General features: G+C 44.6%; 1 protein-coding gene across 2 annotated transcripts in view; it reads right to left on the bottom strand.

The window, feature by feature from the left end:
- Positions 1-23,922, bottom strand: part of IBTK (inhibitor of Bruton tyrosine kinase) — a 96,805-nt gene that overhangs the window by 5,586 nt on the left and 67,297 nt on the right. For both annotated transcript variants that reach the window (XM_034766144.1, XM_034766143.1), the window contains one exon: positions 19,125-19,277. In XM_034766144.1, coding sequence (XP_034622035.1) covers positions 19,125-19,277 — 153 coding nt within the window. The remainder of the gene's footprint in view (positions 1-19,124; positions 19,278-23,922) is intronic.

The following is a 23,922-nucleotide window of genomic DNA, read 5'->3' as shown; positions in this document are numbered from 1 at the left end:
ATTTTAAGCATTTTGGATCTAGGTTGTTTTAAGGATAAGAAATCTGAAATTAAATAAGTGCATACAATAGATTAACTGTACATATAATGGTTTAACATGTTAATACTGCATCTTAAGTAGAATCAAATAACAAGGGGTTAGAAGCAGTGGTTCTCAACCTGTGGCCCAATCTACACCCAGCTGCGGCCCATGTGACATCCTCAGGGCTATACAGGTAGAATTGGATGCAGCCCACAATGGTAAATAGGTTGAGAACCAACAGGTTAGAGGATAGTGAAAAAGGGGTGTATGGAAGTGTCAAATCTACATGTTTTAGAAGGATTTTTGTGTGGGAAGGTTTCTAGATAAGTTCCAGGCCAACTGTTGTCTGAAATGTGTTTTAGGATTTTTAGAAGATGCTGATTTATAGTCCTCAAGATGGATCGTCTCAGTGCATTCAAAGAAGGGGACCAGTTGTAGTAGCAGCAATGCAAACTTCCTTACGCTGTCCCATCAGTGTGACTGACCTTGAAAGACAAGAGGATAGCTCATTCTTCAAATCCATTCAATACCTCCTTTTAAAAAAAAGGGATCTCTGCTGAATCAGGTAACAGAAGTGCTAGGTGTGGTTCTGGTGATGTGACTACCTGTCCCTTAAAACTGGATAAGACTATGATCAACTCATTTAATAAGGACAACTCAAAAGGCATCAGACCAGACCATAATGACTTCTGTTCAAAACTAACCTAGACAGGATATAGGACTAGGAACTGTAACTGAAAGGATACCTTCCTCTGAATCAAATAGTTCCCATTCATGGATCATTTTACCGTTGTTAGTATTTAATATATGGTTTAAAATAGCAACTTTCAACAATATTAAATTTTGAGAGATTCAGTTACAAATTCATTTTTGAAGGGTCTACAAATACAAAAATTAATTTGTATTATAACCGAGTCTGCAGACGCCAACCAGGATCAAAGCCCCATTGTACTAGGAACTGTAAAGATACATTAAGAGACAAATCCTATCCCAAAGAGCTTGCAATCTGCCCAGGCCAAGGGTGTGAAAGGAAGCAAAGAAAGAGTGTGACTTGACTAAGGACACAAAGCGGCTCTGTGGCAGAGCCAAGACTAGAACCGAGATCTTTTAACTTCCAGCTCAGTGTCCTACAGACTGAACCACACTCTTTCTCATAGAAAACCCTTCATTTTACAAAATACGTATTGAAACTTGCTTATCAGGTTTAAACGTAAATGTAATCTTACTTTTTATAGAGTGTTTAGTTTAAAAAGAATACTTAATGAAAAACTAGCTACAGGTCTGTCGCATCTTATGCGCATTTAACATGCACGATTTCAACTTTACGCGGTCGGCAAAAACAAAAACAAAAAAAAAGAACAAATTTTAATACTGTGCCTATAGTGTGCACGATTTTGCCCACCATTCAACTCAATGTAATTTTGACTATACGCGGTTTTCGCTTTACGCACTAACCGTGGAACGGAACCCCGGCGTAAGATGAGACTCGCCTGTATGTTTAGTTCAGATTGGTAAAACCCCTTCCTTGCAAAATAAATTGACTAACTTTTGATTGCACCCTTCCTCCTTGTGACTAAAAACATCTGAACAGTTAAAATAGGGAAAGTTCAACCAATGCATCAATATTTGAACTAAACACTCTTGGCAGCTTAAATTAAAAGAAAATTCCATAAAAGTCTTATTTAGAGACAATTCTGATGGCACATTTAAACACTTAAGTCAGTAAATGACAATATTGAAGTTATAGGTGCAAACTCAACTCTACTCCTTTGTCCATGATCATTCACAACAGATACTTTTCTACAAGCTTAGATTCATGTGCAGCATATTTCAATGCTATATACTATGACGCAAGCCAGAGAGAATAAGAAGTCATTTGTATACAAGCAGCACAGTGAATCAGGCTTGGCTCCAATGGGGCCAAACTTTCAAAATGCACCTCAGACAGTTGTAGTAAAAAAAAAGATATTTTATTATTTAAATAATAGTATGTGATCATATACTCTTGTTCCTCTTTTTAAAGTTTGCCCTTCTCCTGAAAAAGGGGAACAAAGAGCATATGATACAAAGGGGACCCAGCGAATTATAGACCAAAGCCTTACTTTGATACCTGATTGATACTGGAACAAATTATTAAACAATTTGTAAGCACCTAGAGGATAACCGGGTTATAAGGAATACCCAACATGGATTAGTCAAGAACAAAGTACACAACACCAAACTAATTTCCTTCTGTGACAGGGTTCCTGGCCTACCGGATTGCAGGGGGGAGGGGAGCTGTGGAACAATATATCTTGATTTTTTTCCACGACAGTCTCATACACAAACTAGGGAAATGTGGTCTAGATGAAATTTACAACAAGGTGGGTGCAAAACTGGTTTAAACACTGAACTCAAAGGGTAGTTATCAATGTTTCACTGTCAAAATGCAGGGGAGGGGGAGCATATCTAGTGGGGTCACACAGGGGTCTGTTCTGAGTCCAGCTCTAGTCAATATTTTCATTAATGACTTGGAATATGGAGTGGAGAGTACACTTATAAAATTTGTGGATGACACCAAGATGGGAGGGTTTGCAAGTACTTTGTAGGAGAGAATTAGAATTCAAAATGACCTTGACAAATTGGAGAACTGGTCTGAAATTACTCCTGAGGGAATTCTGTGGCATTGTGTGTGTGCAGAATTTGTACCCCCCTCCTCCCCCCCAGATTTCTTGCTTCCCCACAGAAAAATGACTTTCTGATGGGGAAGCAAAGGGAAGCCACAAGAGCAGTCATGTGCCCCTTCCCAGCAGTGTGGGTGCGTCATTTCAGGCCCCTGGAGCAGCCAGCGGAGAGGTAAATCACTGGGGACAGCCCGCCAGTGGCTCCTACCATGCACCAGGCTCAGCTGCTAATCTCAGCTGGGCTGGCAATGGGAGAGGACAGGAATTCCTCTTCCCTTGCAAGGAACGCCAAGGCTGGATCAGACCCACCCCCCATAAATCTTCCCCGGCTGCACCTGGCATGGAGGGGCAGGGCCCTGGGCTGTTTCTGGGGTAGGTCTGGCCCTTGCACTGTGTCAGGTGTAGCCCCACTGCTGAGTCCGTGTCTCTGGGGGTGGGGGTCTGCAGGGTGATCTCCTACCTCCATGCAGCGACTGGCCTGTGCTCCCCACTGTCCTGCTGGAGCCTCCACATTTATTTATTGAAAGATAAAATATGCAGAACTTCGCAGGATTTTAAAATAGCGTCTGCAGAATCTTATTTATTTATTTATTTATTTATTTTTGGTGCAGAAATTTTCCTTTTTGGATGCAGAATTCCCTCAGGAATATGAAATCAACACAATACAATGCAACAAAGACAAATGCAAAGCACTATACTTAGGAAGGAAATATCAAATGCACAACCATAAAATAGGGATTAACTGGCTAGGCAGTGGTACTGCTTAAAAGGATTTGGATGGTATAGTGGACTTATATTGCATATAAGTCAACAATGTGATGCAGTTGAGAAAAAGGCTAATATCATTGTGGGGTTTATTAACAAGCATGTCATATGTAAGACATGGGAGATAACTGTCCCATTCTACTCAGCACTGGTGAGGCCTCACCTTGAGTACTGTGTCCAGTTCCAGATGCCTAGTCTAAGGAAGATATGGATAAACTGGAGAGTCCAGAGAGCAAAAAAAAAAAAAATTACAAAAGATGTCAAAAACCTGACCTACGAGGAAAGGTTTTTTTAAAAACAAAAACAAAAACAAAAACTGGGCTTGCTTAATCTTGAGAAAAGAAGACTGGGGCAGGGGAACCTAACAACAGTCTTCAAATATGTAAATGGTTGTTATAAAGAGGACGGTGATCAATTGTCCTCCATATCCACTGCAAGTAGGACAAGAAGTAAAGTGGCCTAATCTGCAGCAAAGGAGATTTAAGTTAGATATTAGGAAAAACTTTCCATAAGTGTAGTTAAGCATAGAACAAGTTACCAAGGGAGGTTGTTGAATCCCAATCACTGGAGGTTTTTAAGAACGGGTTAGACCAGGGGTAGGCAACCTACGGCATGCAAGCTGATTTTCAGTGGCACTTACACTGCCCGGGTCCTGGCCACCAGTCTGGGGGGCTCTGCATTTTAATTTAATTTTAAATGAAGCTTCTTAAATATTTTAAAAACCTTATTTACTTTACATACAACAATAGTTTAGTTATATATTATAGACTTATAGAAAGACCTTCTAAAAACATTAAAATGTATTACTGGCACGCGAAACCTTAAATTAGAGTGAATAAATGAAGACTCGGAACACCACTTCTGAAAGGTTACTGACCCCTGGGTTAGACAAACACCTGTCAGGGATTGTCTAGGCATACTTGGACCTGCCCCAGCGCAGGGGGAATGGAATAGATGACCTCTCAAGGTCCCTTCCAACCCGGCATTTCTATGATTCTACATATATAGACATGAACAGGGGCTGTGTTAAGCAAGCCCCTGCCTTGTCCAGTGTGCATTTCGTACCGTTGAAAACAGGGTCATACAGGTTTTGTGGAGCACCTAACACTTTTAGCACACAAGAATAATAGTGCTCTGGTTAAAATATATCATGGACCAGATTTTTAAAGTTACAGGTACATAGATTTGAATTAATCTAATTTATGTGCCCAAACACTACTTGTCTACATCCACATACAGGCCTAAGTCATGCAAATCCCTTTCCGATTATATATTACGGATACACAAATATGCTTCTATGTGAAGGGTTAAAATCCATGTGCATTTTATATAACAACCTGGTATATGGATTGTGTTAGCTCTTTTACAGGCCCGAAGTCCAGAGTTTGGTCAAGAGACCAGAGGCCTACCAAAGAGTGATTAGCTAAAAGAAGCAGAATAAACAAAGATAATCTTGCTTGATAAGATAGGCCTGGTCAGCAAAATTGTCAGATGTTGGAGCAATAACTGAATATTGTGTCTTATGCAAAGTTGCAAATAGAACAAAGCAGCCCTGTTTCTGTTGTGTTAATTTCTTTTGTAGGGAGATGTTCTTCCCACACTCCAACCTTGAGTTCATGAAGGGTTGGAACATGTCAGTATAAGATATGGCCTCCTCCCATCTCCCTTTCCCAGGGACCAATGCCTGCCTTAAAACACAAAGGAGACAATATTTATTGTCATATACTTTCACTGTTTCTTTGCTTTATCCCCTAGGAATGTACCTGTTGGACAATCAAAAGGAGTTGCTTCATTCGTATAGACCCCAAATCAGAATTCAATATCTATATTTTATGCTAATACATTTTATCAAAGTATTAATTAAATGTTAACTTGAAACCATGGGCGGAGACATTATGTAACCTGTTAACCATTGGCTAATGTGCTATCTTGTCTTGCTCCAAAACTATCCCGGGGTGTGGAACTGCCTACCCTGTCACTTTCCCCCGCCCATGGGAAATCTATACATTCTATTGTAATCAATTGATTGACAGTGTCTCTGAGCCTAATAAGCAAGGTGACACTCCACCAGCGCTGTGCGTAATAAACTCCTATGCTTGAACTCTACACGGTGTGGATTTATGTTCCTTCACTATGTCTTACTGAAAATGTTGACCCTCTATGTAGTGCAAATACTACAAAGATACTGATTGATATAAGCTACAGAAGTCTTAATATACAAGTGGTGCTTCAAAGCAGTTATATTGACACTGTATATAAAGTTCCAGATTCATTAAATACTGTTTCTGTTTAGAAAGAACAGAATCAACTCAGATCACTTGAATGTCACAGTTAACAAGATGTGCAGTTATGCAGTCATTAAAAAAAAAAAGCCCACTTAAATATGTATTATTTCTAAGCTTTGCAATATCTCACCTTTGCAGTGTTTCACTGATTGCTTTTATTTTTGTTTTTAAAGCTAATCTCTTAAATTTGATCATTTTCCTAACCACAAATTGGTAGGATCCACTTCTGAATGATGAAAGTTAAAATTTAGTTTAAAAAAAGAAAGAAAGTTATGTCAAATAGATATCAATAGTTTAAAAGCAATTAAAGATGGCAAAACAGCTATAACATTTAAAAAAAATTAAGGTCACTAAAGTAGGTCTTATTTTGATAAAACATTTTATATTTAAGTCACACTACTTTCATAGCACTATAATTCTAAAAACATCTTTATGTTAAGAAAAAACAGAAACAGACTATGAAAAAAAGTCACAGTGCCATGAAAATTACATCTGGCACAATCAGCTTTAATCGTTACTACTTATGCTCCTTGTATGGATGATGTAGGAATTTAATCCTGAATTATATTATGCATTACTAACTTTAGGCCCAGACAAAGAACTTTGCCACTGCTGTCAATAGAGATTTATTGGGCCATTTAATTTGGCATACAGATTCTTTAACTTGTCATTCACCAGTTCACACTAGGGATTTGAGCTAGATGACTGTATACAGATACTGTACTTCAGAGGCAGTGAACAAGAGAGAGTTTGGTCATCTCAGTCCAGTTGCTAACTCACAAACCTCATAATTAAGGCTATGATTTAGTCACAGGTATTTGTAGTAAAAAAAAAAAAAAGTCATGGACAGGTCACAGGCCATGAACAAAAATTAATGATGGGTGACGTGTCCATGACTTGTACTATAAATACCCCTAACTAAATCTTAGCTGGGGGGCCGCTGCTTTGGGGGAAGAGGGAGGGGGCATGGAAAGAGGCACCAGCTGCCGGGGGCCGCTGAGCAGCAGCTGCTATGGCTGGCCCCAGGGCCAGCCACACAGGCTGCTGCTCAGATGGTCCCCAGGGCCAGCTGCCCAGGGCCACTCCAGCAGCAGCCAGTACGGCTGGCCCCGGGGCCGCTCCAGGAACAACCGGTATGGCTATCCCTGGGGCCGCCTGAGCAGATGGTCCTAGGGCCAGCTGCTTGGGCGGCCCGGGGATCAAGCACACTGGCTGCTGCAGAAGTCACAGAGATCATGGAAAGTCACGGAATCTGTGACTTCCGCCACCTCCATGACAGACACAGAGCCCTAATCATAATCACAAAAACCACCACCATACTTCCAATGAGTCACCAAGAAAACTGGTTCCAACCCATAAGTGAAATCAAGCAAGAAAATCCACAAGACAGTTTCAAAATGGGGATAGTGATTAATAAAAACTGGAGCTATCAAAACCAGCACCTCCCACCTTTCTCCATATATATTGTAATTCATCTCTGGTTTGAATACAAGTATTAGCAGATGGTCTTGCCCACATGATAGTAAATATTTGAACTGCTTTAATTTTAATAAAAATACTACATGTGCTGTTCATATGCTTGCATGGCAGGTAAGAAAATCTGATGCATATAAATAAAAAGAATGTTTGGTTTCTATTCATAACTAATAACTGCTAGCAGCTTTTTCTAAAAAAATGGATGCAGTGATTTTAAAAAATGAAGATCAATGTTAATGTACTATTCTAGTATCAGAGGGGTAGCCGTGTTAGTCTGGATCTGTAAAAAGCAACAGAGTCCTTTGGCACCTTTAAGACTAACAGAAGTACTGGAGCACAAGCTTTCGTGGGTGAATGCCCATGCATGCGTCTGACGAAGTGGGTATTCACCCACAAAAGCTTATGCTCCAATACATCTGTCAGTCTTAAAAGTGCCACAGGACTCTCTGTTGCTTTGTACTATTCTAGGATGACTACCTAATCACTAGGAAAGCAAAAATCTTATGCTATACATTTAAAATTAGAAATTGACAAGTTTTTCTGATAATTTTCTATCAGCAGCTTCTCTCTGAATTCATTACTCATGGGCTAAAGGACAGTTACCTGTTCCATAACTGGCGTTCTTCGAGATGGGTTGCTCAGATGTATTCCACTATAGGTGTACATGCTCGCCACGTGCACCGGTGCCGGAAGTTTTTCCCTTAGCAGTATCCGTAGCGGGGGAGCACCACTGTGACCCCTGGAGTGACACCAGTATATCGCGCCATAAAGGGGGCTGCGTGCTCCCCCCACCCTCAGTTCCTTCTTCACAGGCAACTCCGACAGAGGGGAAGGAGGGTGAGACGTGGAATACACCTGAGCAACACATTTTGAAGAACGCCAGTTATGGAACAGGTAACTCTTCTTTCGTCTTCGAGTGATTGCTCATGTGTATTCCACGGTAGGTGACTCCAAGCTATCCCTGATGGAGGCGGGTAGGAGTCTAAGTGTAAAGTTTAAGGGTTGCCCGGGCGGAGCACCGCCCTACCAAACCCGGCGTCATCCCGTGTTTGGGAGATGATCGCATAGTGCGATGAAAAAGTATGGACAGAGGACCACGTAGCAGACCTACAGATGTCCTGAATAGGGACATGAGCCACATAGGCCGCAGACGAGGCCTGGGCTCTCGTCGAATGAGACTTCACTATAGGAGGCAGGGGAACTCCTGCCAGGTCATAACAGTTGCGAGTGCATGAAGTGATCCACCGGGAGATCTGCTAGGTGAAGACCGGTCGCCCCTTCATGTGCTCGGCCGAAGCAATGAAAAGCTGGGGGGACCTTCTAAATGGCCTGGTTCTGTCCGGGTAAAAGGCCAGCGCTCTGCACACGTCTAACATGTGCAGGCGGCATTCCTCATTGGAGGAATGGGGCTTAGGACAGAGGATCAGGAGGAAAATATCCTGATCCATATGGAATGCCGAGACCACCTTCGGCAAAAAGGCAGGGTGAGGGCAGAGCTGAACCTTGTCTTTATGAAAGACCATATAGGGCGGTTCAGAGATCAGGGCCCTGAGCTCGGAGACCCGGCGGGCTAAGGTGATAACCACGAAGTATGCCACCTTCCACGACAGGTGGGACCACAAACACGTGGCTAACAGCTCAAAAGGAGGCCCTGTGAGGCGGAAGAGTACCAGGTTTAGATCCCAGAGCGGGACCAGGGGTCTGGCGTAAGGGAATGCCCGATCTAACCCTTTCAGAAACTGGGCTGTCATGTGATGGGAGAACACTGACAGGCCCTGCACTGGGGGATGGAAGGCTGAAATGGCAGCCAGGTGCACCCTGATGGAGGAGGGCGCCAGGCCTTGGGTCCGAAGGGACAGGAGGTAATCAAGGACAAGCTGGATAGGTGTGGAAGAGGGAGAGAAACCTCTATCCCTCGCCCACACAGAGAACCTATACCACTTAGCCAGGGACGTTCGCCGCGTGGAGGGTTTTCTACTTTCCAGCAGGACCCTTCTCGCATCCTCAGAACACCTCCCCTCCTCCTCATTCAACCACGAAGCAGCCACGCTGTCAGATGGAGCGCAGCTAGGTTGGGATGGAGGAGGTCCGGCCGTAGCGGCAGCCCGCAAGGAGGGGCCGCTAACAGTTGCGGCAGGGACCCATACCAATGCTGATGGGCCCAATCCGGGGCTATGAGGATCATCCTTGCACCGTCTGACTTCACCTTTTGTAGGACCCTGTCTATTAAGGGGAAGGGCGGGAAGGTGTACAAGAAGGGCCCCCACCATGGGAGCAGGAACGCATCCGATATGGCCCCTTCGACCTCTCCCGCTCTGGAGCAGAATCGAGGACACTGTCGATTCTGAGCAGTGGTGAACAGGTCTTCCTGGGGAGCACCCCACTGTAGGAAGATCCACCTGGTCACCTCCTTGTGCAGGGACCACTCGTGTTGCTGGGAGAATACCTTGCTCAGGCGAGTCCGCAAGCGTGTTGCTCTTGCCGGGCAGGTAAAAGGCCCAAAGGAGTATACTGTGGGCTATACAAAACTCCCACTGGAGCTGGGCTTCCTGGCATAAGGCCCGGGAGCGCGTGCCCCCCTGTTTGTTGATGACTCATAGACTCATAGACTTTAAGGTCAGAAGGGACCATTATGATCATCTGGTCTGACCCCCTGCATGCTGCAGGCCACAAAACCGTCCCTACCCCTTCCCTTGACTCTGCTGTTGAAGTCCCCAAATCCTGTGTTTTAGTGACTTCAATCGGCAGAGAACCCTCCTGCTAACGATCCCTGCCCCATGCTGCGGAGGAAGGCGAAAAACCTCCAGGGCCTCAGCCAATCCACCCTGGAGGAAAATTCCTACCCGACCCCAAATCTGGCGATCAGTAAGACCCCGAGCATGTAGGCAAGAGTCTCCAGCCTGACCCCTGTTAGCCATTATACTATTTACCTGCCATTGCTTGGTATTCCTTGGCTACTATGTTTTACCATTAAAACATTCCCTCCATAAACTTATCTAACTTAATCTTAAAACCAGACAGGTCCCTCACCCCCACCGTTTCCCTCGGAAGGCTGTTCCAATATTTCACCCCTCTGACGGTCAGAAACCTTCGTCTAATTTCAAGCCTGTAGTACATAGCGGTCATGTTGTCCGTGAGGACTCTGACTACCTTCCCTTGTATGTGCTGGCGAAAAGCCAAGCACGCCAGGCGTACAGCTCTGAGCTCCCTGACATTTATGTGCAGGGTTAGCTCCTGTGGTGACCACATATCCTGGGTCCTGAAATCCCCCATGTGGGCTCCCAGCCCAGGTCTGAGGCGTCCGACACTAGATCTAGTGAGGGATGGGGCTCTTGGAAAGGGATACCCCGGAGCATGTTGCTCAGGAGGGACCACCATTGGAGGTCTGCCACCACCCTGGGCGGCACTGTGACAACCTTGTCCAGGCCATCCCTGGCCTGGGAGTAGCGGGAGGCCAGTCAAAGCTGGAGGGGCCTCATCCAAAGCCTGGCATGGCGCACCACATAGGTGCATGCTGCCACGTAGCCTAGTATTTGAAGGCACACGCGAGCTGTGGTTATCGGAAAAGCCGTGATGGAGGCGATGAGAGCCTTGAGCGTCTCGAACCTGTCCCGTGGGAGGGAGGCCGTGGCTACTCGGGAATCTAGCAGCGCCCCCATGAATTCTATGCGCTGAACTGGAAGTAACATGGATTTCTCCTCGTTTACCAGTAGGCCTAGAGCCACGCAGGTATCTAGCAGGAACTTCATCTGCTGCTGCACCAGAGCGTGAGACTGACCTTTGAGCAGCCAGTCGTCGAGGTAGGGGAAGATCTGCAGCCCTTGCCTCCTAAGGTGGGCCGCCACCACCACCATACACTTTGTAAATACCCTGGGGGCAGTAGAAAGGCCAAAGGGGATGACCATAAATTGGAAGTGGTCCTGACGCACCAGGAAACGGAGGTAGTGCCTGTGACCCTCAAAAATGTGGATGTGAAAGTACGCATCCTGGAGGTCCAGTGCAGTAAACCAATCCCTTTGGTCTAGGGATGGAATAATAGAGGCCAGGGACACCATGTGGAATTTGCAACGCAACAGAAACTGGTTGAGGTTCCGCAGGTCGAGGATGGGCCAAAGCCCGCCCTTCGCCTTGGGGATGAGAAAGTACCTGGAGTAAAAACCTTTGCCCTGGTATTCCCGAGGTACCTGTTCCACCGCTCCCAGAGAGGGGAGGCACTCTACTTCCCGGTAGAGAAGTAGGGCATGCTCCGGGGACCTGTCCAGCCGCCCGGACGGGGGACAAGTGGGAGGGGCTGAAACAAACTGCAGCTTATACCCTTGGGAGATGGTACTGAGGACCGATTGGTCTGACGTGATATGGGAGCACCGCAGTCGGAAGTCCGATAAATGGTTTAGAAAAGGTAACTTTATTAACTGGGTGGGGGGTACACTAGCAATAGGCCCGGTGACCCCCCTCAACAAGTCAAAAACGCCGTTTTCCCTGCCGTTTGGCCTTCGAGGCCCCAGGCCATGGGGCCGAGCGGGATTGGCATTGGGACCGACGTCTTTGATCCCTCTGCCGCTTAGGCGAGGGTTCATATCTGCCCCTAGCTTGCGGAGCAGAGGGTTGAGGCCTGGGTTTGTCCTTAGCAGGCGGGACGTAGAGGCCTAGCATCTGCAGGGTGGTACGGGAGTCCTTCATCCCGTGCAGACGGGTGTCTGTCTGGTCCGCGAAAAGGGCCTTGACATCAAACGGCAGGTCCTGCATTATGGACTGGGATTCTGATGACAGCCCCGAAAGCGAGAGCCACACCGCCTGTCTCATGGAGACAGCGGTAGCCATCGAACAAGCGGCTGTGTCTGCAGCGTCCGATGCCGCCTGGAGAGCCGCTTTGGCGGCGGTCGCACCCTCCTCAACCAACGCCCTGAACTCCTTGTCAGGAATGAGGGGCTCAAATTTGGGGAGGGATCCCCACAGGTTAAACTTGTAGCGGCTCAGAAGCGCCTGATGGTTGGCCACTCTGAGCTGGAAACTCATTGACGAATAAACATTTTACCAAAGGCATGAAGTCTACGAGCATCCTTGTCCTTTGGCGTAGGCTGGCCATTCCGTTCACGGTGGTGGACCGATTCAACCACTAGGGAGTTTGGAGCTGGGTGGGTATAAAAGTACTCCCTCAAGGGGATGAAGTACTTCCTCTCGGCCTTCTTAGAAATAGGTCCAAGAGAGGCTGGGGTCTGCCAAAGGCCAGTGGTAATATTGGCAACTCCCTGATGGAAAGGGAGCGCCACACGCCCCGGTACCGAGGAGGTGAGGACATTGAAGAGGGTGTCGGAGGGCTCCTCCTTCTCCTCGGCCCGGAGCTCGAGGTTGGCTGCCACCCTCCGAAGCAGCTCTTGGTGGGCTTTAAAGTCCTCCTGGGAAGAAGGAGGCGGTACCACAACCGAATCGCCCTGCGCCGAAGAGGTGGACGGTGCGGCACCTTCAGCAGCTAACGGCACCGAGGGCTCCACATCCGGGTTCGGTGCCGGAGGTTCGGCACGCACAAGTTGATCTCGGTACCGTGAAGGTGATGCGGGTCGGCACTGAGAAGCTCCTGCCACGGAGCGAGGGCCTGGCTGCACAGGTGCCTGAGGCCACGGTACCCACTGGCACCACTGACCCTGCCAGGAAATGGCCTGGAGCAGAGGCACATTGGGCGCCGGCAGGGCAGGCTGGTCCTGCGGTGCAGCCCTGGGGGAGAGACGGCTGCGCACTGACGCCGAGGTCCGGGAGGAGCGCACGGTGTCGTAAGAACGGCTGGAGCGGTCCCGATCGTAATGGCTCCTGCCCCGAGACTTCGACCTAGAGGAGGTTGAGACATATGTCCAAGGAGCTGTCTCTGTATTCATTGTGGCACCTGTGGCCACGGTGCCTCGGTGCCGGGGACTTTCGGGACTCGCCGTGAGCATGGTGTCTGATGGCGGGCGCCCGAGTAGGACTCGCTGGAAGGCGCTGTCTCTTGCTGCCTCCTCGACGGCGCTCAAGGCCGGAGGGGTGGGATCCGCTCCTGGAAGAGTCCGGACATGGAGTCGACGCACGTCACAGGGCTCTAATAGGCACCTTAACCCAGGAAGGTGCCTTGGCCTCCGACACCTCCGGGGAGTGGTGATGGGCGCCCAAAGGCGGCTTCCCACGGGACCGGGGGCCCGACTGCGGCGGCGCTCCCGGCACCGGAAGTGTCAGTATATCACACGCGGCCTGAGCTGCCTCCAGCATCGAAAGCATGTGTACCTCAGGTGAGGCTCACGCGGACGGGACTACACTACTCCGCTCAGTGCAAGTTGGAGGTCTCTGTCCCGGTGGGGATCGCAGGCTGCCCAACTCTGGTCTGGCCTCACCTCTGGTCTTCTCCTGGCGCCGCTGAGACTTCCCTGGCTTCTTAGCTGGGGAGCGGTGCCAGGACGTCGACGGTGCTTTGATGCACACCGAGGACACGGTGCCGGGAGGCGCTTCACCATAAGCCGATGACGCAGAGCCCAGCGTGGTGTCAGCTCGACGCACCAGTGCCAGGGCCAATGCCGACTCCATTAAAAGAGCCCGGAGTCGGATCTCACGCTCCTTCTTCGTCCGTGGCTTGAAGGAGCGGCAGATCTTGCACTTCTCACTAACATGAGACTCGCCCAGACAGCGAAGACACTGATTGTGGGGATCGCTTCTGGGCATAGAGTTGCGACAGGAGTCGCACGACTTGAAGCCTGGGCCACGGGGCATGCCCCGAGTCAGGCACTCACGAAAGAAAGTTCAATAACGGAGAGAGATCAGTGAACCAGATACCACTAAGCTAGATACGCTGCAGCTACACTAAGCTGGAGCAAGTTCCGACTACCTTCACTGGCGGCAAGAAGGAACTGAGGGTGGGGGGAGCACGCAGCCCCCTTTATGGCGCGATATACCGGCGCCACTCCAGGGGTCACAGCAGTGCTCCCCCACTACGGATACTGCTAAGGGAAAAACTTCCGGCACCAGTGCACGTGGCAAGCATGCACACCTATAGTGGAATACACCTGAGCAATCACTCGAAGAAGAACTATGGAATGCACAACTTGTGGAATTCAGAGTTGGCCCAGAGTTGCTGCTGGAGGCTCCAGGACTAAGCTCTGTCTTTCAGCTCAGGCCACCAGAAGAGTTCTTCCACAATTGTAGAAATGCTCTTGCAACCAATTAGTACCATTAAGGTAACCTGACATAATTATAACACTAAATTAACTTTAAGATAATATACTTTAAGATAATATACGTCTAGAACTTCTTTTGGTGAAAATTTTCAAATTTATATTCTGGTCATTTATATGATTACCCTGGTGGGTTGAATTCAGAGAGAAGCTGCTAAGAGAAAGAAAATTATCCGATAAGAACTGTCACATTCTGTTGCACAGCTTCTCTCCTAATTCATTATTCATAGGAAGTATGGAGCAGTGAATTCCAGAAGTAGGGAAGGAAAGGAAAGGATAAGCAGAGTTTAATTATTATAGTAGAATAATAGGCAAGAACGGGAGTTCCCCCCATATAAAGCAAGAGCTTTATAAACTATGGAGTTATGTGTGAGAAGTAATCCAGCAGTACCCTCTACCAAAGGATGCTTTTTTAGAGGAAAGGAAATTTATTTGAAGATCTTCCTCGGATGAGGCTCAAACACTTTTCCCTCAATGCCTCTAGAGACTTCTGTGAATAGTTTCCCAGATGCCTAGTATGCCAACTGGTAGGATTTTTACATCTTGCCTGCAGCAATCTTGAGCATTTTGGACAGAATGGGATGAACAGGGTACAACAAGCATACATCTCAAGCATATGGAGTATGTATCTTTATAGCTCTAAGAATGCTTATTTTTATATCACAACCTTCCAAGGATTGGAACAAAACCACGGGATAATTATTTTCCAGCAATTGTGGAAAGAGGAACTTACTTTGGACAGAAATGTTCTGGAGCTATAAGAATAACCTTTTCCCTGTGACAAAGGCAGTGTGGTTCTTGTATGGATATGAGAACTAAATTCTAAAACTTGCCTTTCCAAGGTAATGGCGGCTGGAAAGGTCTGCCACAGGCTTGTCTAATTTGTCACTGTAATTAAATTTGGCACCTGACACTTAAGTGGATGATCCAAAGTGCCTATTTTCAAATTGCCACTATGGCTGGTACCCATCTTTCTAAGGTGCTTTCTTGTAGGACAGCAACCGAGCTTCCCAGGGAAACTTTAGTGTAGCTAGGATCACTAGAACTTTGTGATTATTATTATTATAATTGTATTACAATGCTATGTAGAGGTCAGGATCCCATTGTGTTGGGCTTTCTGTTTCCCCTCACACTGGAAATGTAAATTTGATCAGATCAATGAATCCCGTGTGTTGTGTGGATACAAACTATATCAGAGTTTAACAGAAAATCCATGCTGAATTACACTTCACTTCTGATGCCCAAGTTGTTAACTGTTCCCGGTTTGAATGAAAGAGTCTCTGCTTCAAGAGGTCTGTTTACAATGTGGCATTATTGGCTACCTAGCAAGTTCAAAGTGCCTTCTGGGCCAGCGGAGGACAAGGACACAACAACTCTCCTTTTTCTTCTTTCCTGTATTCTTTATGTGAACTGTCTTGAAAGGTAGCAAATTCTTCTCTAATCAGGACATTATTTCCATTACCACAGAGAAGCTTTGACCTCTAGTTACTCCCTGGTTGGAAGAGATGTCAACACTCATTTCTCAATCACAGGCCAACCCTAATGGGAAGTAAGGGGAGGCTTTCTCTGCAATTACTGTAATTGCCTAAGGTTTCTTGCACCTTCTACTGAAACAGCTGGTTCTGGTCATTGTCAGACACGATACTGGACTTGAAAGGTCCAATCCTCTATGACCATGTTTGTGGAATTTGCTTCTTTTTATTTTTAATACATTTATTTTAAATAAAATAAAATAAAATAAAATACAGACACACACCGTGATAGAGGTGTCAATATTAACTAAAAACTATATATGAGATGAGATTTTTGGAAATTTATCTTCCAAGTATGTTTGCTTCCATAGTGAATATTCAAGGGTGGAGAGCAGTGATACTCAGACCTCAGTGGTTCAGGAGCTAAATTAGTGATCAACATTACTCAAAAGAGCCACAGTAATGTGAATTCATTGTTTCATTTACTATAGTACTATAGATTCATATTTAAACAGTATGACAGGTTAATTACATAGTGCAAGTTAATAACATAACTGGTTAATAACATAGTAAAAGCATCCTGATTGGTTAATAATTCAAGCACACAGTTTTTTAATATCATGTGCTGCAAAGAGCCACAGCAGACACATTAAAGAGCCACTTGCAGCTCGCGAGCCTCAGTCTGAGTATCACTGGTCTAGAGTGAAAGTTGGGTGTGACCTGTGCCTTGCTGTGATTACCACCAGCCCATTAAGACTCTAGATACAGAGGGTAGATCAAAAGGAAGACTCTTGTACAAGCACTGTGGCTCATACACAAATACTTTTTTTGTCTTCATCATTATGAGGATTTTGTTGATTTGGAGGAAAATTTATCTAAGTTTCCTTGCACACTTCTACTCCAGATTTTTCCCTCTGCCAGGGTAATGGCCCCTTCTTGGATACACTTGGTGTTGGTAGTAACTAATTGACTTCTATGCTGGTCTTGATAGTGAGAGTTGATGCCTCTCTGCAATGTCAGTTACTAATTTCCCTAATGTGTCCTCCAATAGCTACTCACAAGTTTGCAAGTGCAAGATATCAATTTTGAATGAGTGATAGCTATTCCTGGGTATAACACGGCTTCCGTGTAGCCACCAAGTTATCATCACAAATCACATCAAGGGTTTGACCAGAACAAAACCCAAGACATCTCAGTCCAATCAAAAACTATACCTCTGGACAATGAGCCACTTGTTTGCCACAAAGGAGGCTTTCCTTACTAAATACATGAAAAACCTGCCGTCTTGAAAGGGGATAGCTAAGGCTTTTAAATTGCAGTGCACTGTCTAAGGCAGATTTTGGAAGGCAGTCCCCTTCTGAAGGTGTTACTTGTCTTTCCCTGGTGGAGCTACTGCTACACCAACATTAGGCTCCCAAAATGTAAGAAAAGTCTTTATTTTTATACAAACACTTTAGTTGAACATTTGGTTTAATCAGATGTCCTCATTTGGATCTTATGATACACTCACAGGAAGCATTAATGGGAAAATATACGTAAGAATACTTGAAAGGGAAGATATTTTATTAATATTAATCAGTTCCTTGCAAGCTACTGATTTTTTTTTTCTTTCTAAAGCATGTGGTACTTCTTCCCCGGCTGTCTAGGTAATACACTATTCATTCTGGCACAGCAACCACACAACAGAGGAGCGGTACTGGTACACAGAACCAACTGTGGAAATAGCTTGCTAGATGTGCCTGGGAATCTGCAAACCTGCCTGCTGGCTCCCTGGCAGCATTGAAGTAAGTATCATAGGAGCAGCCTAGTACCACTCTGGGATTTAATCAGTAAATCAGGATCATTATGAAGGGAAGGGAAGGGAAGGGAAGGGATTTCTTATTTGCCCCCGCTATAATCCCATGAAGGTGCAGCTTCCTGGGGATTGGATCACGTGCCTCTGTTCTGTCACAGATTGCCTGAGGTGCTCCTAAGTCTTTAATGTGGAGTCAGCCTGGTAAGTGGGGGAGAGCCTTTCAGAGTCTGAGGCCATTTCCCTGGCAAAGCAGGGGTTTAGGGCTGATGATCAGAAGGCACAATTCCCACTTTGCTATTCCTGAAATCTGAATCCCTTTCCCTGGCAGAGCAAGGGTCTTTAAGCTTAAAGCCAGACTGATACCATTTCCATTAGACTACAGCCCGAGGCAGGGCTGCAAAGGAAGAACAGCCTTCTCTGCAGGCCCAGACATGCTGCTGAGTGGGAGAGGGTGGTGAGCATGGTACAGAGCACTGTGAGAAAGACTACGTATGAGAAAAGCACCAGCAAACACTACCACAGGGTGAGAAAGCAAAAGAAGGGTTTAACTACGATTTTCATCCCAATTGCTAATTAACAATATTAATTACTACTATGAGAAGGAAACATTTCCTTTTGCCTTTTAGGGGGTTGCAGGACTTACCCCTGAGTATCATGAGAATTTCTCGACTCCCAGTGGGAAGAAGGGAAGCTGTGTTGGAGCCCTGCTCTCCCCTGGGACCTGAGGGCCCTTTTGTTTCTGTGGACGGGGGGGGAGGGGAAGGGAGGGGAGAAGGAGGGGCGGAGAACTGTCGATCCTTTCAGGAGGTTTTCTCCCTCCAGTCCAGGTCTGTTTTACCCCTTGAGCTGGCTTGATAGCTTCTTCCTCATCCTTAGACTCTCTCACTGAAAGCTCATTAGCGCTGGATTGGTCTTTTCTGCATTAGAGTCGCTGTTTCCCAGGGCAGAATGGGGACCTAACATGCCGGTCTGACTCTGAGCCCCATACCCTGGCAGTGCGAGGGTTAGGTGACTGGCAACAGGCGAGGCATAATTCACCCTCTGCAGAGCTTGTAAGTGCTGCTTCACAAAGGTTTCATAAGCCGGGTGTCTGCAGCACAGCTCATGTGGTGCACAGAAGTCTGTCAGGAAGGAGCTACAGCGGCAGATCCATGTGGTGAAACCAACATGCTGCTATTTACCAGGGGATGGGAGGAGGAGGAGGAGAATAAAGTTGCAACTGCATGAAAATGAATAAAAACAAAGGTTTTAAAAAGAAAATGGTCAGGAGAAACTGAACCGCCAATTTGTTCCACAGCAGGAGGCAGAAAATCTGATGGCCTGAGCTGAAGGGTGGAGCCTAGTCCTGGAGCCTTCAGCATCACCACTGAACTGCCTCCAAATTCCACAGGTGGGGGCATTAGCCCATGAGCAATGACTGGGGAGAGAAGCTGTGCAACAGAAATATCACTTACCTTACGGCCTTTTGAGCTTGTGGATCCTCAATTCCTTTAAAACAAACTTTTTTGACAATGATGCCTGGAGAATGACCTGCACTGACAGATTTTTCTTCTTCCAGTACAAGATCACGGAATGACTTTGGCAACGCTGAATGTAATGAAGATGCCCTTTAAAAACAACAACAACAAAAGCCTCAACATTTTAGACTTACATTTTTCAAGACTATATTTGTGAGTCATGTTAAATATGAGCTAGAGATCTACATGATTTTATGTCACCAAATATCATAATTTTGCATAGCAACGTATCTGTCAGGTCTTTTGTTGTGAATATGGCTCAAGGTATTCACTTGTGGTATATCTACACATGAATATTTAGTAATTTTTAATTGCTAAAATCTAGGGTTAAATACAACTAACAAACATTTGTGTTCTGTCTATAACAGAAATAATTAACATGTGTTCACTAACATGATTGTTAACAGTTGTTAAAACAAGACTAAAATGTCAAGTGTAGCTATATGCCTGTAGTGTCAATTTTACTAGACCACAGATGGCAGGATCCTATAAAGATAGAAGGCTTCATTTTGCAAAACCCCAATAGCACATATGGGCAAACCCTAGTCCACAAGTTTCAGTAGAATCCTTACCCTATTACATTACATTATACGTGCTATGCTGGGTACTCTCCCTAAAATAAATATTTTGTTGAGGAAAAAGGAATAGATGTGTAGTATGGGAAAGTAACTGAGATGAGGAAAAGTAATTCCTACCATGAATCCTACCACCCATTTTCCCTCTGCTCACCCCAATGTGTCCACTGCCCCTTCATTACGGATCTCCAAAACTAATGCAGGATAAAGAATCAACCTTCTAGATAAGTTAGGGCAGAGATAGTCTGTTATTTGTTGAGGTCCAAATTTCTTGGTCCAAGATACAGTCAAGGTCCAGACTCCAGAGAAAATAAAAAATGATAATAATAAGTAAATACAAAGATTTCAGGGTCTGTTCAAAAGTGTCTGGCAGTTCAGATTTGGCCTGTGGTCTATCTACTGACTATCCTTGAGTTAGGGGAAGGGAGAAGAATGACTAATATGCTACTCAAAAGCTATTTCTATTTACAGGAGAAAAGAGAGTTATCACAACTTTACTATACGATTCCCTCCTGTCAGGATCTCAGGCATCAATCTTGCATGCATTTAAACACATGCTTAACTCTACTATCATGAGTAGTCCCATTCATTTTAAATGGGACTACTCATGGTAGTCGTGTTAAGCATGTGCATGAATAAAAAAAAAAAGAGCCCTAGTTTTTTACTTTTTAAAGATTATTTCTTTAATGCAGAATACTATCTTCACCAAGGCAATGCTGGGTGAAATATAAACCTATAGCATAACCAAAGCAAGAAAAATTAAACATCTAGAAAACCAAATAGCAAGCACTGTTCAGGGAAATCTCAAACACGTCAGGAACTGAACAGTTTAATAGAATCATAGAATATCAGGGTTGGAAGGGACCTCAGGAGGTCATCTAGACCAACCCCCTGCTCAAAACAGGCCCAATTCCCAACCAAATCATCCCAGCCAGGGCTTTGTCAAGCCGGGCCTTAAAAACCTCCAAGGAAGGAGATTCCACCACCTCCCTAGGTAACGCATTCCAGTGCTTCACCACCCTCCTAGTGAAACAGTGTTTCCTAATATCCAACCTAGACCTCCCCCATTGCAACTTGAGACCATTGCTCCTTGTTCTGTCATCTGCCGCCACTGAGAACAGCCGAGCTCCATCCTCTTTGGAATCCCCCTTCAGGTAGTTGAAAGCAGCAATCAAATCCCCTCTCATTCTTCTCTTCTGCAGACTAAACAATTCTAGTTCCCTCAGCCTCTCCTCATAAGTCATGTGCTCCAGACCCCTAATCATTTTTGTTGCCCTCCGCTGGACTCTTTCCAATTTTTCCACATCCTTCTTGTAGTGTGGGGCCCAAAACTGGACACAGTACTCCTGATGAGGCCTCACCAAGGCCTTCATCAACCTGATGTACGCTTAACCTCGGGATTCAGCCAAAAATCAGCCAAATTCAAATTTTACTCTGCAAGTGCTTTACGCTATTACTCACATATTCTCTGATGCACTCTTCTTCCTTTGTGTGATTCAAGCAGTGCAAAGGGAGCAAAGCAAGTCCCCAGCTTGGAATTCCCCTGACATAGTGTGTGAAGAGTCAGTGTGCACCTATTCCACTCCCACTGCAGTCTTGGCATATGAGACTTAGGGAGATATGACCAGAACATGCTGGCTAACCCCAGACAGTCCCTTGTGGTCCATTCTTAGCTGGCAGAGGTTATAGAAGCCTCTTCTGGGACCAGTGCAAAACCCGCTAGAGAATTAGAGAACCTAACTAACTAGCTCCGTCACCTCCTTGCCACAGTTACATCCAATGGCAACTGGGCACCTGCATTACTATTTTTTGTCATTTTAGGTAAAAACAAAATGAAGCTTATGAAAGAGTTATGACCAACAAAAAACGAATGGCTTAAATGCAATATCTTTACTAAACTCATCTTGTTTTGTGCACTGTCCTTTCCACCTAATTTGTAACACACCAATTTAATTTGACCAGATTGTCTTTAAAAGAAAAGATGGTTTAATTGCATGGAAGAAACTTAAAAAATCTTATTCCTAGAATTTTGCTGGACACAAACAAGTGTGAAGTTTCTTTATAGAAGAGCTATTGACATTTTGTTGTTTCAGAAGGCACTTTTGACAGATGGTGCACCAGTATGGACTTCAAAGTACTAAAATACATTATGATGCACAAAGCATATTTTTGCAACTAAAATATTGAGTTTTAATTGTTGTAAGCCTCATTCGAGATGGACTCTAGGTATCTGAACCATATACCTCCCCCCCCATCCCTCTCTCCATCCACCTCTCTCTCTCTCATATATTATATATATATACATACATACATACATACATACACACACACACACGTATCTGAACTATATGATACATAAAACTGAAATAAGGCTAACATTTTGTTTAATTTCTTGTGGGACATGGGAGTCTTTCAAAATAAAAGTGTTCCTTACAAAGTTTATTATTCTCTACCAGTCTTCAAAGCACTTGATTTTAGCTTCAATCCCCCAAACTGTGAAATTGGAGGTTTCTTTTGGCATAAAAGGAAAGAATGGTATAAGTTATACTGTGTCTTTTAATCAACCAAAGAAAGCGCCAGAAGGTCCCACACCCTTCTGGCAAATGTTCTTGCCAGTAAAACTACTGAATTTCCAAGACAAGTATCTCCTTTCACTGGAACACAAAAGCTCTATAGCTCTCAATGTACTGCACGCATGGAAAGCTGAGTTTGCCACCAGATGTACTCTACATTTTGGAGCAAAAGATCCATAATTCCACATGGGTAAGTGATGCACCCAACCTTACTGTTCTATACTTTTATAGAAAAATAGACAATGTGGATGATAATGGTTAATACATTAATAAAAAAAAAAAAAAAAAAAAATAACCACTAGCAAAGCAACCAGTAGTAATCTACAGTTTGCGTGTTGAAGTTTAAACTTTACTTAACCAAGTTAATTCCCCTTTCCAGCAGCTAGGTGATTATTTGAAACATTTATAGATTTCTCACTGATTCTCTGCTTTAACTCTTGGTTTATCGACATTTGCCATCTGAGCAGGCACAGACAGAGGAATATTGTAGATGAACATTTATAGGCATATGTGGCCACAGGAAAATTAAACCAGAAAGTTATCCTTCAGTAGAAGATGCTTTGGCCTTTTCACTTAAGATGCCTGGGCCTGCATATCACACTATACAAAATATTTCAAAAGACAGATTTATTAAAAATTTGCCCAATAATCTCTGGGTGCTTGTACATTTAATATAAAAGACACCAATTAACCAAAATAATTGACTAAAAGTCAGCTCCCGCTAACCAGTAAATTTAACTTCAGCCACTAAAACCAACTTCTGGGGAAAACTGGATGAATAGATGCCTTGAACATCCAACAAAGCTTAATTCATTCTTTGTTGGACCACGAGGAAAGTAAGTTTTGAAAAAACTCAGTTTGACATAATGTACATGATGTACCAGATTAAATCTCACTAACGTAGGTACTGTATTCACTGCAACATGCTTAAATAGCCAGTTTAAGGATTTTTATGTCTAATTTGGTAATCCCATGTATCTATCAAACCATTGTATAAAGTTCAATAAACTCCAAATCCTGCAGTTTGGAAACACTGCCTCTTCCATTATGGAAGCATCAGTCACAACTCCAGGGTTGAAACTGAGTTCTGCTTTGCACTTGAAGAACTCAAACTTTGTTATGTATGAAAAATAAACTGCATCTGCCCCAAAATTACAGCACTTACTCTGAACCCAGAATTATTTGATAAAATGCAAATAAACAGTAAATTTCTGTGATAAGACAGATTTTCAAATTAATGTTAAGAAATATAATGTGTCAAGTCTTTTCTTTGTCCAGAATGATTATTAATAATGGAACACCACGAATTCTTCAGACTTTCCATACAGTTGACATTAGTTGAAAAAAGGTTGCAATTATAGTAACTAATGACTGTGATATTAAATTGCTATAGTGCTCCTTGAAAAAGAGACAACTAAGGGGGGATATGATAAAGGTCTATAAAATCATAACTGGTGTAGAGAAAGTAAATAAGAAAGTGTTATTTACTCTCTCTCATAACGCAAGAACTAGGGGATCACCAAATGAAATTAATGAGCAACAGTCAATCTGTGGAGCTCCTTGCCAGAGGATGTTGTGAAGGCCAAG

Source organism: Trachemys scripta, chromosome 3 (genome assembly GCF_013100865.1).
Source record: "Trachemys scripta elegans isolate TJP31775 chromosome 3, CAS_Tse_1.0, whole genome shotgun sequence".
Lineage (NCBI taxonomy): Eukaryota > Metazoa > Chordata > Testudines > Emydidae > Trachemys > Trachemys scripta.
The sequence above is the reverse complement of the archived record's forward strand: the minus strand, read 5'-3'. Positions and strand labels throughout refer to the sequence as shown.